Source organism: Dipteris shenzhenensis, chromosome 25 (assembly GCF_047967505.1).
Source record: "Dipteris shenzhenensis isolate YYH24624 ecotype China chromosome 25, Dip_SZ_1.0, whole genome shotgun sequence".
NCBI lineage: Eukaryota > Viridiplantae > Streptophyta > Polypodiopsida > Gleicheniales > Dipteridaceae > Dipteris > Dipteris shenzhenensis.
Genome location: NC_141620.1, coordinates 13,359,711 through 13,377,768, shown reverse-complemented (window position 1 = coordinate 13,377,768; position 18,058 = coordinate 13,359,711). Strand labels below are relative to the sequence as shown.

The 18,058-nt window shown below is 40.0% G+C and overlaps 1 protein-coding gene across 1 annotated transcript; it reads left to right on the top strand.

Annotated features, from left to right (window-relative positions):
* Positions 1-6,879: 6,879 nt before the first annotated feature.
* Positions 6,880-17,477, top strand: LOC147885472 (proline-rich receptor-like protein kinase PERK3). The gene is made up of 7 exons (XM_087397043.1): positions 6,880-7,420; positions 7,647-7,807; positions 7,912-7,991; positions 8,091-8,241; positions 9,235-9,399; positions 10,051-10,096; positions 17,392-17,477. Exons 1-7 carry the CDS (start codon positions 6,880-6,882, stop codon positions 17,475-17,477), a joined length of 1,230 nt encoding a protein of 409 aa, XP_087253169.1.
* Positions 17,478-18,058: the final 581 nt, after the last annotated feature.

The following is an 18,058-nucleotide window of genomic DNA, read 5'->3' as shown; positions in this document are numbered from 1 at the left end:
AGCCACAAATGTCAAGGAGATGGATGATGAGACCTTCAGGTCTAAAAAAAGATGAATATGTAGCCAAAGGTGCAGGAGAGTAGAGGAAAGTGCAGAGTAGCCTAGAAAGAAGAACTAACCTTTAGATAGATAAAATTATGGAGGATGATGAGAACATGAAGGTATGCTATCACTCTTTTCTTTGTTAAATCATTTTTATTTTGAACATCTTTTTTTTTGTTTTGGGCAAAGAAATAGTTTATTATATTATAATCATATGATTTGTACAATGATGTCAAAAGTTGAGAGAATATTCTCCTCTAGAGAGGAATTTTTATCTTGCATACAAGAAAACAACTAACTAAGAGTGAGAAATAGAATATCTAGTAGCCAAAGAGGAGAGGAGCCTAAGCTAAAATTCACTGGTCTGATCAGTAAAGCTTTATCAAGTGTTGCTCTATTTGAAGGGTGATTGTATCTTATATTCTGAAACTAGGATGCCTCCTTATCCATCCAAAAAAAAGCAAGATCTACTGTAGTTGACTTTATGCCCAAAAAACATACAGTTGATCTAAAAACAAAATTTGATTCTATTGTCCTAGAAACTGCCAAGGCTGTAGCAATCCTGGTAGCAAAACTTGCTACAAAGGACCTAGGAGCAGTGGAACAGTATAGTAGAAAATGTACGTGCCATAGAAGTCTCTCTAGACAGTGGGTTCTTCTTTGACGTGGAAATGAGATGGAAGGAGTTGTACTTGCATATCAACCCCTGAATTGGAATATCTCCTTGCATCTTGGATGTGCTCTTCAAGCTCTGCCTGCAATTGTGATACCTGATCATTATAATTATGAAATTCTTGGTCCAACAAGAACAGGGCCTAGACCATAGCATTAAATAGTGATCAGTTAGTAGGAGAATAGATTTCATACCAATTAAAAAAGATATGATCAGCATGCATGACCTCTTCATTGAATTGAAAATCATTTCTGGAAATCCAAATAAACCATAATGCATGTGCCCTGATGCGTACCCATGTAGCATAAGGAAGTTTGAGTGCATCTCCCAAAAGAATAGACCTCCAGTTTATTGGTTCCCCTATTCTTGACTGCACAAATTTCTAGACTTTTCTTGCTCTGGGGCAAGCTATAAACAAATGGAAGATGTCCTCCTTGATACCCACACATTGTTTGCATGTACCATCTCCCTTACCAATTCTAAGGCTTTTGCAGTTAGTCAAAATAGCCTTGTGTAGGATTAACCATAACAACATGGAAATTTTCTATGGGATTCTTCTGTCCCAAATCAGCTCAAATCTGATTACCCATTTTCTTTCATTATCAGAAATGTTCCATCTAGTATTAAGTTTAGTCACAATCTCTTCTATACCTTCAAATGGGGTTGGAATAGGTAAGAGGGTTGAGCTACCTACTCAGCCAAGCTCTTTAGGGAAGTTGAGGATTATGCCCCCTTTCCAAATGATGTCTCCCTCCCACAATTGTATTCTGCTCATAATCAACTCTTGATGTTCTTTGTTGAATCTTAATTCTCTTCTTATCTCCAGCCATGTCTTCCACCTGAAGTTGGTCTTGTCCCATAGATCCCCCCAATAGGATAACCCTTTCTTTACCAAGTGCCATGCCCTCAGGAAGTCATCATTACTTAGCTGTTGTTTGGTGAAAAAGGTAGAAACCGAGATTGAATCTAAAGCCATAAAGGTCCCTTTTTTAGAGAGGATAATGTGGCTTTTTATCTGCTCAAATGTTTCCCATAGAGTTTTCCAAAGCTGGCTGCCTTTGGTAGTGCAAGGTTCAGGGTTCCCTATGGCTGAGACAAGGGGATAGTCCTTCCATCTAGGAGCTCTGTGAGGCCTAACATACTTGAATTTTCTTAGGAGGAGGTTAGCCTAATCACTTTCAAGAGCACTGATGGCTTTTATTATCCAAGTGGTAGCTAATTTATAATATGCTAGCTGTATATTTATAACACCCAAGCCTCCTTCCTTTCTTAGTCTGGGGCAGAAAGCCCACTTGACCTTGGCTATTCTTCTTCTAGTGTCACTCCCCCCCACAAGAGGATCTGTAGATTCTTATAAACTTTTGTAAGCCTATTGTGGAAGGACACTTGCATGAGAGATAAAAGATAGCAATTGGGTATATACAATGATTTAGTACTACCCTTCTTCCTACCAACTTTGCCTGCAAACCTCTGAGTCTATCTATTCTCTTTTTGAATCTTTCTAGAAACCAATACCATCTGTCTTTCATCTTAACATTGAAACCCATAGGGATACCCAACAGTGTGAAAATCTAGCCATGAGGAATTCTCTTACAACCCATCTGTTCCAGAAGATTTTGGGGGTCTCCAAATAACAGTGCATAACCCATTTTTGAGTGATTTATTTTGAATCTAGATGCAATAGTATCATCGGCAAATTGCTAGTTTACTAGCTACTTTCTTGAAGGGAGCTCTATACCATTGATTTCACCTATTGCCACCTAACCTTTTATCAGCCATCCCAAAGCATCTACGGTGGCTATAGCAAATAAGAGAGGGGCCAATGGGCATCCTTGTCTTATGGATATTTTCAACATGAAGATCTGGGACATTTCTCCATTAACACACACCTTTGCAGAGGCATTCGAGAGTAGAAGAGTTACATAAGAGGTGAATTTAGTTCCCAGCCCCAAACTATTAAGCGACTATAGCAGAAAATTCCAATTGAGTCTGTCATATGCCTTATCAAAGTCTATTTTAATCAAATAGATCTCTTGCTTGCTTTCTTCAGCATGTGTGAAGCCTTCCCATAAGTTGATGATTGCTTCCAAAAGATGTTTTTTCTTTATGAAACCTTTATGTTTCTCCAGAATCCACTTGTTCAATTTGGATCTCGATCTTATAGCAATGGCTTTGGCATAAATCTTGTATAAACAATTTAGCATAGTGAGAGGTCTCCAATTTTTTAGGATTGACCTGTCCCCTTCTTTTGCTATAAGCTTAATTACCGCTTCATTAAAGTGATCTGGAAGAAATCCCTGATTAGCACTCTCTCTCAAAACAACCAGTAAGGAGGGTCCGATAGTGTCCCAAAAAAAATTGTAGAATTCTACAGGTAGTCCACTGCCATCAGCTATTGAAAAGGTAGCCTCTTTAAATTCTTGTAGGGAGAGATCATTTTTCAGATGGTTTCTATCTAAGTTAGAAACTTTGATTTGTCAAACTGATTGACATCTATCTCTAGCCTCCGGGACTATGTTAGCTGCTATGTCCACTGTACTCAAAAGATTTTTGAAGTGATTGACAATGATGTCCACGATTTCTACTTATGTTTTAGCCACTTCAACATCTTCCTTCTGCAACAAAGGAATTTCCTCTTGGTGTCTCTTTTTTCTAATCCTCTTGAAATTCTCCTTGGTTGGTCTATCTATCTTGCCTGCCCATCAATCCCTGAAGTAAATCTTGGCATTTTGTATCTTGATCTACTCCTGTATCCTGATTTCTTTTCTTTTATCTAGTAATTGATGCTAAGCATTGAGATCATTTATCCTTGCTCTTTGTTCTACTACTTCAATCTCCTTCTTAAGTTTGTCCATTCTCCTTGCTCTGATAGCAACTTTGTTTTTTTTGGCTTCCTTTAAAATTGTCTGGGCACTTTCTATAGCATCCTGCCAACCCTGTGAAAATAAATCTGCTGCTGAAAAAGAAATTTTCCATTTTTTATAATCTATTTTTGGACTGTCTGTAGCTTGAACAAGGAAGGGTAATCTTTAAACCATGAATTTCCTTTCTTCCCACTCCCCAAATCAATACAAGCTAACATAGGCTTGTGATCGGATAAGGTGAGAGGAAAAGATTGATTGCTTGGCTTCTAGAGCCTGGTCAATCAGAGATTGGGCAGTATACATTACTATGTCTAGTTCTCTCCTTAGATTGTTCATGTGCCCTAATTACTGATCCCTTCTGCATCCATCTATCTTTAGAATTCTCCACCATATTGAAATCTCCCATAATGACACAGTCACTTCCCAAATTCAACATTGAATCCCATGTAGCTCTTCTTTCCATGGATCCTATTGGGGCATATACTGGCACAGCTGTGAAAGAAAATATTTTCATTTTGCATTCTAGAGCAAGCCATCTATGATTTAAGTTCTGCATGCACTTGATGACACAATCCTTGTAGTGTGAAAGTATCCCAATTGCAGTGCCTCCTCTACCTTTATCATGATTTGTAAAATAACATATTCTTCTATTGTCAACATCTTTTTGTCTATTTTCTAGATTGTCATTAATTACCTCAACCTTTTGTAAAACAAGAAAAGTAGGGGACAAAGAGCTATCCCTCAGCCACTTGGCTAGTTCTTGACTCCTCCAAGGGTTAGTTAACTCACATACATTGAGTGTGAGAAAAGTGAATGGTTTATTTACCATTCTTAGAAGCCCTTTCTAGCCTTGGGGGCTGGGCTTTTGGGTGGGGCACTCTGGCCCTTGACTTGAGAGATCCTTCTCTTATTCATAGTAGTGGCTTGAGGTTTGACAGAGGCTTCAGCAATCTTATCCTATTTTTGTGCCAGAGGGAGTTCTTCCTCTTATGCTTCCACATCTGATTCACTCATGCTAGCATCTACTTGATTAACATCCTCCTCAAACTCTCTGGACCAGCCTTTGATATCATCTTCCTCCATTTGTGCATCCTGTATCCACTTCTTTGCTTCCTGGTCAATGAAAGCCTCAAAAGCATTGTTGGTGGCTAGTGGAAATGTCACTCTCTCCTTCTCTTGTTGAATATCAAGCTTCCTCTGACCATCTGCCTCCTTGACTGTACCCTTATCTTCCCCTGTTTCTACATTTTTTCCCAAAACCTGGTTCTTTGGTCTTCCTTTGACAGTCCACTTGGGCTTCTGGCCTATTGTTGGGCTGGGTCCTGAATCTGTTTGGAACCATTCCTCTTCAGAGGGTAACTTTTAACTGTGTGAGATGATAACCCACACAGAAAGCAAGAATTAGGAAGGTTCTTGTAAACCAGAGGTTGTTTCATATAGATACTCCCATTTCTATTGACTATCACCAATGTCTCTAGAAGCTCCTCAGCAACATCTAACCAAACACATACCTAGGGGTGAGCTCTAGGATTGATGAATTGTTCCTTTTCTACATCTATAACTTGTTGTCCTAAGCTTCTGCAAAGGTTAGCAACTTGATTCACCAAAGAGAAGGGAAGGTCAAGGAGCTCTACCCAAATAGGGACAAACGTGGATCTAGGCTTGTCAGGATTGAAGTCCTGAGACCAAAACTCTAAATAGAGAGGTTGATGCCTTATGGTCCAGAGAGCATGGTGAAGAGCCTTCTAGGCCATATCCTCTATCTCAAAAAGGAAAAAGAAGAACCCTTTTCTTCATTATGACTATATGAACACCAATACCTACAAGCATTTGCAACGGGATAGTCAAAAATATGAAAATATTAAATGTGTTAAGTTTAAAAGAGCCTCATGTTCAAAAATTACATAATGCAATTGCTCCACCATGAGGCATCAGCATCTGTTGTGTATTGTTTTACTTGCTTGACACCTTTTTGAAATTTGTGGAATTATCTGGGATATTGCTCACCCTTAAATCTTGATGAAATTTGAAAGCCTGTCCTGATAAAATGTGGGCCCTCCAAACAACCAGGGGGAAAGGATGTCTCTCATATGTGTGATCCCATTGCAGGTGGCTAGTAGAAAAGGGACCAAATGAGGAGCATTGCACATTGATTTGATGAACTCTTATGCCAAATGTTGGGTGTTGATGCTAAGAGGTGAGGAAATGTATCATAGGTGAGGCAGCCATGAAGAATCTACATTCCAAACAAATAACCAAGGCTCTCTTTGAAAAAAGATAACTACACAATTGATTGTAACAAAAGCTTTTAACATCCCAATAAACGTGTCCTTCCCTACCATAGTATGAACAAACACCCAAAAACAGAGAAGTTTCTAAGCTTAGCGTGAACACATCTTGCTAGATCAGATATTGAGTCTCCATTGATCCTTAGCAGTCGATTAGTTCTCTTGCACTGATAAATAAGTGCCGATGTTGTAGCTTCGTGTTTCCGACTCAACAAATGGGGCTGCTGATTGGAAGGTTATCTCATTCCAATTGTTTAAATTCAATGACAAAGAGTTTTTATGTCCCCATGGTTGAGCTCGCAAATAATAACCCTCACAGTCGTTGAGAATGTGTCTAGGGAATAAAAGCATGGAATGATATCTCACGTGTGCTAAGACCGTAAGTAAGGGAATGTCTTAATGTGGGGGTTGCTTTATCTCTTAGTGTAAGGTGACGAGAACTCCAATACTGCAAGAGCCGGCCGTATTTTGTCATTCACTTTCAAGCACCCTTCCTCTTAATTCATCGGCCAATCCTGCAGCCCATCTCATGCCTCTCCATCTCACTCCCTTGCTCAGCCTCAATCTCACTCTCACTCTCACTCTGATCTTCATCTGATTATTTCAAGCTCACCCTCACCATCCCTCTCCAGCTCAATTGACAAGCTCTACGTTTCAACGTGAGCGTCGTCTGAGATTGAGATCGACAGCAGGACGTTGAGACGTAGATGGAAATCGAGCTTCCAGCCCCCTTCAAGCTTCTGCTGGCCGCCATGAAGCTTTGGGCTATCTTTGAATCGTTGCTACCGTGATTCTTATATCATGGTGTGCTGCCGGTGAAATTGAGTGGCTGAATAAGCGAGCTCTCCTTCCGACGCTTTTGTTAGACTCTTCTTCCACCACCAAAATGTCGAAGCTAGTCTATAAGTCAAAAGCGCAGTCGTCCAACACTAAGCTATCGCGCAGCACCAGCCGCAACAACATAGTGGCAGTGGCATGCATCGACGCGGTCACCTTCACTAGTACTTGCAGCATGGCTAGCAATTTCTATATGCCCAGTTCACCGGAAGATGAGTCTGTTCATATTCCCTACACCAGATCACCCGCTGCTCCTAGCAGGCTAAGATCTAATCATGCGCAGCTATCGCACTCAGGCAACCTCGATCGGCGTCCAAAAACGGATATTAGGGGGGTGAATGAAGAGTCGCGTTCTCCTCGACAGCAGATGCCGCCCTCGTGTTCCGTCTGTCACAGGCCTTTTCAGACCGAGAGGCCGCCCAGACGATTTACATACGCGGAGCTTCGGACCGCTACAAAGAACTTTGCACAGAACGGGTTCTTAGCGGAAGGAGAGCGGAACTTCGTGTTCAAAGGAGTTCTGGAGAATGGAAATAGCACTGTCGCTGTAAAGGTTGGCACCCAGCAGAATGCAGACTACCATAGAGAAGTTGAACTGCTGAGCTCAGTCCGTCACCCTAACGTGATCTCCTTGGTTGGCTACTGCATTGAAGATGCGAGACCGATGCTTGTGTACAACTTTATCTGCAATGGAACCCTAGATTGGCACCTTTCAGGTATTTCACCCCCTAAATGCAGCAACTCTCTCATAAATTGCGCTTCGTATGCAAGAGGCATGACTATTAGCGAAGCTTCTTAAATCTGTCAAACCGGCCTGTGGGTTTATTCGACATTCTTTCAATTGTCGTGAGTAGTGCATGCACATCTAGCATCGATCAAGCACAAATCAAGGCTATGAAGTTGATTATATCATTGTTTGTATACTTTATGTTAATGTTACAGGCCGCAACCCCAATGTGTTGCCGTGGGCAGCTAGAAGGCTAATCGCGGTCCAAATTGCACGGGGACTGCACTACCTTCATGAAAACCGCCAAAGGGGTTGTATCGTTCACCGTGACATCAGGCCAAAAAACATTCTCTTGACTCATGACTTTGTGCCTGTGGTAAGTTGCCTGAGTATGTTTGCCAAACTTAGTTGCTATGTAATCCAGGCTTGAATGACTGCAAAGAATTTGCATGTCTCACTTATGAGTCGATCTTTCAACAGATTACTGGATTTGGCGCCGCTGCAAGACGGATATACCGGGGAGAAGAAGCAGAAACGACCATTGTAGTGGGCAAGCCAGGGTAAGGAATGAAAGTCTGTGCACTGATAGTAGTTTACAACCTCGTAATAATGGAAAGCTAATTTGGAAGATCACATTGGAAATGAAACATGATATACAGCTACACTGCACCAGAGTATGTAGAAACTGGACAGCTGACAGAGAAGGTGGATGTGTATTCGTTTGGAGTACTGCTGTTGGAGCTGATTTCGGGACGCAAATTGGTGGTGAGTGCGGCGAGTCCACAAGCTCAATGTTGTCTGATAGAGAAGGTAAAATACTAAACATATTATTATAGATGAAGAGTTGCATGGAAAGCTATCCTTAGTTACTTGCTGGAGATCAAAGAGCTAAATGGAAAGCTATCCTTAGTTTTACTCCTTGGATGCCACTTGTTAACAATTGCTCCTGTTATTTGCATAGAGGCCTTATATTCCATCCCTCTTCAAGAAATTCTCCTATAAGTTGCCTTCATTAGGCTCCTACATCACTCTTTTGAAAAAGAAAAGAAAAGAAAATAGACGACTCTTTAAAAAATGCGCCTAGGTCACGCATGCTATATATTTGCCTTAAAAGGTTAAATTAATTTATGAGAAGAAGCAAGGCATGTTTATTAATTATTTAAGTAGCAAAGCTTCCTTTAAGAGAAACAATGTGGTGGTGCGATGTGATGTTAAAAGCTTGAATTATTTTTAAGAAAGAGCAAGATTTTTTTAAAAGGATGTAAAGCATTTGATGATTCAAGCATCATATAGTCTATAATCATCTAATTCGTAATTGACAATCTTGGGGAGGGAGAGAGGGAGTCAGAGAGAAGAGGGGGAGGGGGGCGGTGAGGGGGGTGTTGTGGAAGGATATGTCTCAATGTCTATTGTGTGGTTCTCAATATTGATGTGCTATCACTAAACTCCTTTCATATGTAAAAGCTCCTCTTACATAAGGGGCCTAGCTTGTCTAAACATTTTCAAGCTCATACAAAAAGGCTCTACTATGTGTATACATTAAGGCTCAAAACACACACACACACACACACACTTCCCTCTCATACTCCATTCTTTAGAGAATGCATGTAAAAACGTCCCCTTATCCCTAAATGAAGGCTCCTTTATCCTAGATACCCGTCGCTCTATTCTTTAGAGGATGCATATGAAAACATCCCTTATACCCTACACATCATGTGATTATTAATCTTCTATGTGTGATACCACATGCTTGCTGTATTACACTTGTAAAGAGTGAATGCCTCAAATTTTAATATGACGTAGATGTTTATGCAGACAAGGATCTTGGAGGACTTTTCAGCCATGGTGAAAGATATTCTAGATCCAAGGCTCAAGTTGGAATACAATCACTATGAGCTCCACTGCCTTGTCACAGCAGCCTGCATGTGTACCAGGAAGGATCCTTCTGAGAGACCTACAATGTATCAGGCAAGCAATATCTTCATTATTGCATGTTTTTCAATTCATCCCTGTCACTCTTCATTCATCTCTCTATCATGAATTAAAGCATAAGGCTGGTCAAGATTTCAATACTATTGGGGGATATTTAATGTTTTAGAAGGCTATACATAATGCATGATCATTAAGTAATACCTTTTTTATGCCTTCCCTCTCTTGGTTTCTTTAGGCAATACATTAAATCTCTTTTCAATACTATTGTGGGGGTATTAAATGTTTTAGAAGGCTACATGTAATGCATGATCGGGTAATACCTTTTTGAGACTCTCTCTCTCTCTCTCTCTCTCTCTCTCTCTCTCTCTCTCTCTCTCTCTCTCTCTCTCTCTCCCTCCCTCCCTCCCTCCCTCTCTCTCCCTCTCTGAGATTGAAGATTGCATATATTAAAGCTCTAGAATAATTGCTCCAATTAGTCATAAGGTTTGATGAAATAAATCCTAAACTTGAGGTGCTTTTTAGTCTAATTTTATTTGTTCTTACCAAGCATCCATGATATGGCATATTCATTTATTCTTGCCTCTATTAAAGGTTTCATATATCAACGATCTAGTACAAACTTGCTCAAACTATAAAATTTAAGGTTTCATATACTAACTCATAAATACATGGTGTTTCTTACAATAGATTCTTTATGCTTTGGAGGATGCATGTGAAAGATCATCATCTTCAAATGACATAAGCTATAAGAAAGATGGGAACACATCTAGGAAGACAGCTCTTGCTACTACTAGAGAAAAATTCCATCACACCTACCCAAAAAGCACATCACCTATAAATCAGACCTCAAGGAAGATCTCAACACCAAAAAACAAGTACAACCAAATAGACATATGAAGTCTTCAAAAGTTTGGATTTTTTATACACAATAATGATTTACCAGACATGTCAAAGTTTGTACCCTATATTTTTTTAGCTTTTATTCATATATGTTATAGAAATGAATAATGGCGCATTGTCAATTTTCAATGCTTGTTTATTTAAATTAAATGCAAAATGTCAAAATATTTTTTGCATTTAACAGATTTGGAAGTAAACAACGATATTTTTTAGAATGTATAGTCAATGTAAACAATAAATAGGGATTTGGGAGGGAATTAAAACAAGCATTTCAAATCGAGGGATGAAAACATTTTAAATGTTTGTTGGCCCCCCTTGGAGTGATTAAACCAGTCCCACCATGTTTTTTTACCAAGATCGGTTGCAATCCGTTACTGCATGGTAAAACCACTTACCGTGTAGTACGAAGGTAGGTATACCACCTAGTAATTATCCATACCGTGTGGTGATACATATACCACATGGTTTATTACAACTACCATGCCGGTTTGTTGTACATACCAAGCGGTACTGTGACATACCATGTGGTACAATTTCTTATATATATAGTGTGCCCACCTTGTACTATTTGCATTCCCAAGAATCTAGCTCTGCTTGGAGTCTCGCAAAAAACAAAGAAGGACAAGAAAAAATGGATAAAGAAAGCTTCCAAACTAATTTGTGAGTTTTTATATCCTTTTAAAAAGTGTAATGTCGATGGTGGGCTCGCTTAAGCCAACTGATATCTACCCACACTAGGATGCACAATGGATAAATGCAAAGCTCTCATTTTATGGTTTATCATTTGTGATTTGAAAGGATTATTTTCATAAAGAATGTTTTTTTCAAATATATTTGAAGATATTTTCACGAAAATATAAGAAAGAAAGTTGTTTTCATAGATATTAGCATTTAAAATTCAGTGAAATCTTACAGTTTTTGGTATTTACAAACCTATAAAGAAATTTCTTATTTGATAGTGATTAGCTATATAAGTTATAAAAAAATAGTTAAAAATATAGATGGTATTAAATATAAGTATCTATGTGCCAGTGGAGAGTTCGCATATGCCGACTTGTAACTACTCACATATGGATACAAAATATCTTTGAACCATGTGCCAATGGGTGGTCCGCATATGGTAACTACCCGTACATGGAGGTGAAATTGTAAATGATATATTATAGTTTATATGTACTTATTAGGAAGATAAAAATACTTGGCTTTCACTAGTTGTGGCCCGCATGATAACAACCCGTTGAAAGTCTAACCACTTGTGTAGCTCGCAATTGCTAGCTTGTATCAACCCGCAAATTACACGCTAGAGAACGTTACGAACTATACTAGTTTACTTGTAAGATGAAATCTGTGTCATTCCATACTATGCATTTATATGCAAATAGTAATACTATCTTATCATAAAAATTAGTTGATCTTCTATAGGTATGATATATATGTCTAAACTCACGTGAGGTATGTCTAACCGAGGTAGCATCCTTCACTTCGTAGATTCAAACAAAGAGTCTTGGTAAGTGCACATGTTGATATTGCTGGCTACTACTGCAAGCGGGACATGGGAAAAGGCAACTTGCCATCCCATGCCTATTTGTATAGGCAGATTACCACATCTATAACCATCTAGTTATGTCGACGGGAGGGGGCAAGATGATTGGATGGTTGCTCTCTCTTGAGGTCTAGCAAACTTACATTGTTTCTCAATGACATGTTAGTGACATTGTCTTGATTTGCTAAAAACATATTAATGAACTGAGATGGTTTTTCTCTTTTACATGTACAGCAATCATGGTGGACAGAGAAGATAGGGTAGGCCAACATCAATCGCAAAACGAGGCTCATGGAAGAGGCCAAAGCGTTGCAAAATCAAAGGATTTTGTTACAATGTTAGGTTGTCAAAAGTGGAAGTGCAACTTTTGCAACCAAGTCTTCATAGGATCGGCCATGAGAATAAGAAAACATTTGATTGGCAATGAAGAAAAACTAATAAAGAGATGTGAGGGACCACGTGTCGAATCCATTGGTGGCATCCTACAAGGCATTAACCATGCAGAGAGTAGAGTTACCTGTGTACAAGCTGAAGATTTAAATGAGTGAACATTTACTATGTTGAAGTATTCTAATGGAATTTGACATTGATTTGGACCATGGGTATTATTAATTAGTCAATCACTAGTTCCTTACATATTTATTTGAGTCAAGATATTTAAGACTACTTGTAGAATGAACGAATGCTTTTAAATCTTTTTAATAATTGTGTCATATGGTTTGGATTTGAAAGTATAGGGTGTGAGAGAAAGAACTGCCATGTGAATGTAAACAATGCTAGCTATTGCACTAGCATGTGTGAAATACTAACTTTCACATACAAAGCATGATGTCGCGAAAAATCATAGTGTAGATAGATGCTTACTCAAGAAGGAGAGGGGTGTGGAAAAGGCGATTTTCCATCCCACACCTAGGTTCCTAGGTAGATTACCACGTCTATAACCATCCAATTATGTTAGGAGGGGGCAAGATGATTGGATGGTTGGTTTACCTCGAGGTCTAACACACTTACTAAGCACTGGTAGGATAAGAGTGAGTGAAGTTATTGTTCCATGCAAGACATATATTCGGGAAATAAAATTATTCAAGACTCGACAAATGTTTTTGAATATATGTGGTAATTGATAATTTTGCTTCCAAAACTTCTGCACATTATTGATCTATTAGTACATGCATACAGACATGAACATGGCTCCAAAGAAACGAAGCCGAAACCTTACAAAAGCCCATGATTAGATTACACTCATAACTGCCACAAAGTGAAGATATAACATCTGCCATGAAGAGTATACGGGTTTAGTAACTCGTATGTGGAAACATTTCCTAGGCGATCCTCAAAGACGGATTGGAAAGTGCAAGGGTCCGGGATTGGAAAGGGTGGTAGCCATTTTGGGTGGTCAAATATCCACAAGTGCAGACACGATTGTGGATTAAATAGTCGCACACCACCAGCCTTAACTTGTAATTGAAGAAAGAACCATGGATCTTGAAACCCCGGGCGAGCAATATTCGACGACTATGGAAATTTGTTCGCAGAGTGCAACCGCACACAGTAGTGGCACAGGATCCCTTGCACAATTGGCAAATTACTCGAACAAGATAGTAATTTGCCTCGTTCGAATGCTTGTGTATGTGTGCAGCAACAATCCTTGGAAGCTTCCTTCAAAGCACAACATATCAAGAAGGCACAATAAGATGTGTTTGAAGCTATTTGTCACACAAGATATCCATTGAGCATGGTGCGAAGCCCACATTGGAAAAAAGCCATGGCCTCTATCTCTAAAGCTAGCCTAGGTTTCACAATGCCTAGTTATGATGCCGTCCTCCATAACAGCATGTTGGATGCATACTACAATAGGATGAAAGAGGAGATGCAGCAAGTGTTTATGACGGCATTGAGAAAATAGCTTGCACCATCGTATCAGATGGATGGAAGAATGTAAGCAGGTGGCCCTTGAATAATGCCATGGTTGTGACGTTCAAATGGGAGACTTTTTGACAACCGATTGATACAAGCAATGAGGCTAAAATGGGAGAATTCATTGTGGAGCAGTTAAGTAGATGTATTGAAGACATTGGTCTTGACAATATTATTCAACTGATTACTGATAATGCTAAGAACAGTCAAAAAGCTGGGAAAATTATAAATCATAGATATCGACATATTTTTGCATCGCCATGCTCGTGCCACTGACTGGACCTAATCTTGGAGGATTGGTACAAAACACCTAAGACAAACTTCTTCAAAGTTGTTGTGGATGAGGCTGGGAAGGTTGTGCTATACTTTCTTAACCATAAACAATTACTAGGTATATTCAGAAATCATCAGCCTACGAATCACCCAGTAGAGCTTCTAAAGCCAGGTCAAACACATTTTGGCAGAAACTATATAATGATGCAGCGGTTGTTAAAGCAGCAAGCCCTCATAACCAAGATGCTATTCAGTGTAGAAGCTATGAGTGGATAGTCGAGGCACACTCAAACAATTCTCATAACGAATTTGGAGACCTAAAGGCATTGGTTAATAATTCGGCATTTTGGAAGAGGGTATCTGATGCAACGGAAGCCATTAAGCCAATTTAACTTGCAATTCGTAGGTTGGATGTGAAAGGGCCAAGCATGGAAAATGCTTATATGGCTTGGTGGACTGCTGAGAGGGATGTTTTGAAGAAAGATGCAAGACCAGGCGAAGGTGGATACAACATGACCAAATGGACCACGTTGCAAAAGATGGTGAAAAAACGATGGAATCAAGTTCACAACTCTTTGCACTATGCCATCCATATATTAGATCTGCAATGGTGGGAATATCGTACAAAGATGGATGTACAGATTATGCAGTCAAGGCATGATATTCTTGGATGTTTCTTTGAGGATAGGATAGAGTATGCTTTCACTGTAAAGGAACTCTCAACTTTTTGAAATAGAGAAGGACTTTTTTCCTATCCAAGAATCAAAGAATTAGCAAAGGATATGCCAGCATGGAGATGGTGGGAAGAGTGTGGAGTGTCCATGCCTCATTTGCAAGCCTTGGCTATGAAGGTGTTGTCACAACCTTGTAGCAACTCCTCTAGCAAACAATGTTGAGATATCGAGCTCCACTCGCGATATGCCAGGGTGACCGTTGTGTATTTATGTCACCGACTTGCTAGCTGGAGATGCGGTTGGTACACCGCCCACGAATAATAGCTGGATGACAGCTATCCTTATCTACTCTAGTTTGTGGCTCAGTTAGTATGCCACCTTAGTTAGTTGAGTTTGGTTTGAGACCCACATATAGGGTTCTTCTATTTTCTTTGTACTAGAGTTCTTTTGGCTTTCACAACTAAGAAGAGTAAGAAGAGGAAAACTGTTTTCAGCCTCCACCTTTGTGTGTATTCCCCCATTGTGCATGTGAGAAAGCCACAAGTGAGACTCCTTCCCTCTCTCCCACTATCTTCACATGGTATCAGAGCCTTGTTCATGGTAAGGAGCTCAAGAAAGCAAACCAAGTTCGCAGTGTCCTGGTAAGAGGACCAGTGTTGCTTTCCTTTTTTGAGTTTGGGAGCAAATCTCTGCAGGTAGCACAGTCGGAAGTGCAAGAGTGCACTGTCTCAGATTGAGACGCCCTTCGTGGTGTGGCGAGAGGGCATTATATGCTGCGGGGTCATTTCAGGGCCCGTTTTGGAGGCGAAAGTTCTCCACAGGCACTCAGGAAGAGGCCTTCTTTTTGCTGTGCGACCACTGCTCAACTAGTCGGTGGAAAGTTGCCGCAGAAATTGCATCGTATGCCTGCGTGCAGAGATATGGGAGTTGCAGGATCATGCTTGTTGCCTGTTGATGCAAAATCGTCACTAGGAAGTGACTGTGTGGTGAAATACCACTTTCGTCAGTTTTGTAGATCTGCCCATGTGAGGCAAAAGCTGTGTTTTTTTGCAGTGACAGAATATTTTGCGGTGTTCTGAAATGGCATCTGATTCTCTTTCTCAGATTGTTATTGAAAAGCTTGACAAGAACAACTTCCAGGCATGGAAGTTTAGAATGACGAATTTCCTTATGGGAAAAGGCTATTGGGAGTTCATTACAGGAAATGAAGAAGAACATGTTCTTCCTAATGTTCCCAATCAATAGGAAATGTGGGCATTTAAAGGATGGCATGAGAGAGCCAAGAAAGTTATGTACTGGCTGTCTATCAGTATTTCGGACTCCATGATTGTGCATATTCAGGATGCAAGTATGCCAAAGGAGGCATGGGATACTTTGGCAAAAATGTACAACACAAATATGCAAGCCAGGAAAATGCAGCTCAAGCAGGAGCTGCACAATGTGCAGAGAGAAAATATGAGCATCAATGACTACCACATGAAAGTGAAGAAAATTGCGGATGCACTTGCTTCCATTGGGTCGCCAGTGGATGATGACGATTTAGTTTCTGTGACCTTGAATGGTCTAGGAAAGGATTATGCACGGTTCCGGACATCCATTGCTGTCTGTGAAAAATTTCCTGATTTTGAGGAGTTGATTGCTCTTCTAATTTCTGAAGAGCAGAGAAATGGTGGTGCATCTTCTTCAGGAGGAACCTCAAAAGAAACTGTCTTCTACTCAAATGCTGGAAAAGGTAGAGGCAGAGGTAGAGGAGGTTGATCTGGAGGCCGTGGTAGAAATCAGAATATGCAGCAAACTCAAGAAAACCAGTCCTATGCAGGAGGACGTGGTAACTCTAGAGGCAAGGGGAGCCAAAGAGGTCGTGGTGGATGGCAGAGAGGCCAAAATGCAAACATCAATGTTGAATGCTACTACTGTGGTAAAATGGGGCATATGGCTAAAGACTGCTACAAAAAGCAAAATGACATTATGAATGGAAAATTGCAGCAAGGCAATTATGCATCCTCTAGTAGACAGAGTGATGATAGAAATGAACATTTGTTTATGGTACAGCATATGACAAATTCTATGACAAGTGCAGAAGAAAGCAATGATGTGTGGTATGTTGACTCAGGTGCATCAAACCACATGACAGGTCATGCTGAATGGATGCAGGATGCAAGGAAATGGAAAAACCAGGATTTGTGGAGACTGGTGATGATACTGGACATCCTATTGTGCAGATTGGCAAATTCCTTTGTCTATGCAGGATGGGAAAAATAAATACTTTTCTGATGTATTTCATGTCCCGAACATCACCAAGAACCTAGTTTCTGTTGGTCAAATGGTCGAGCAGGGCTTGCAGGTCAAACTCAATCCTCATGGATGTTTTGTTGAGGATATGAAAAATAATGGTCGCTTGATAGCAAAAGGAAAGAAGAAAGGCAGGATGTTTACACTGGATGCGGACATGCCTGAATTGACTGCAGCAATGTTTGCACATGGGACCGGTGTAGTTGCAGATATTGATATATGGCACAAACGCATTGGTCATGTTAATGTACAGCGACTTAAATCAATGTAGGCCCAAAATATTGTTGCAGGATTGCCTAAATTCAAGGTTGTAGAAATGCATAAGGTGTGTGAAGCCTATCAATTTGGAAAACAGGCAAGGAAACCATTTCCTAAGCATGTTTAAGAGAGTAAAAAGCCATTGGAATTAATCCACTCTGATGTGTGGACTACTAAAGCTGCATCCATTGGAGGCTGTCACTAATTTGTCACATTTATTGATGACTTCAGCAGAAAACTTTGGGTGTATTTTATGAAAAAGAAAAGTGAAGTGTTTGGGCACTTCAAAGCTTTTAAAGCTATGGTTGAAAAAGAAACAGGCCTGCAAATAAAATGCCTAAGGTCAGATGGAGGGGGAGAGTACCTCTCAAATGAGTTTGCAAGGTTCCTGCAGGAGCATGGCATAAAGCAGCAATATTCATGCAGTCATACCCCACAGCAAAATGGAATTGCAGAAAGGAAAAACAGGCATATTGGAGAGGTATCTCGGACCATGCTAAATGAAAAAGATCTACCAGATTATTATTGGGCTGAAGCAGTTGCTACAGCAGTTTATATAATGAACAGGACTCCCACTGCAACAATGCATGGCATGATGCCAGAGGAGATGTATACTGGTAGGAAACCAGACATTTCTCATTTGAAAATTTTTGGTTGCATTGCCTATGTTCATGTGCCAGATGAGTTGAGGTCCAAGTTGGATCCAAAGGCTGAGAAGTGCGTCTTTATTGGTTATTCTCTGCAGCAGAAAGGGTATAGATGCTATAACCCTTCTACACGTAAGTTCACAGTGAGCAAAGATGTTGTTTTTGATGAGATGTGCAGCTGGTATAAACCA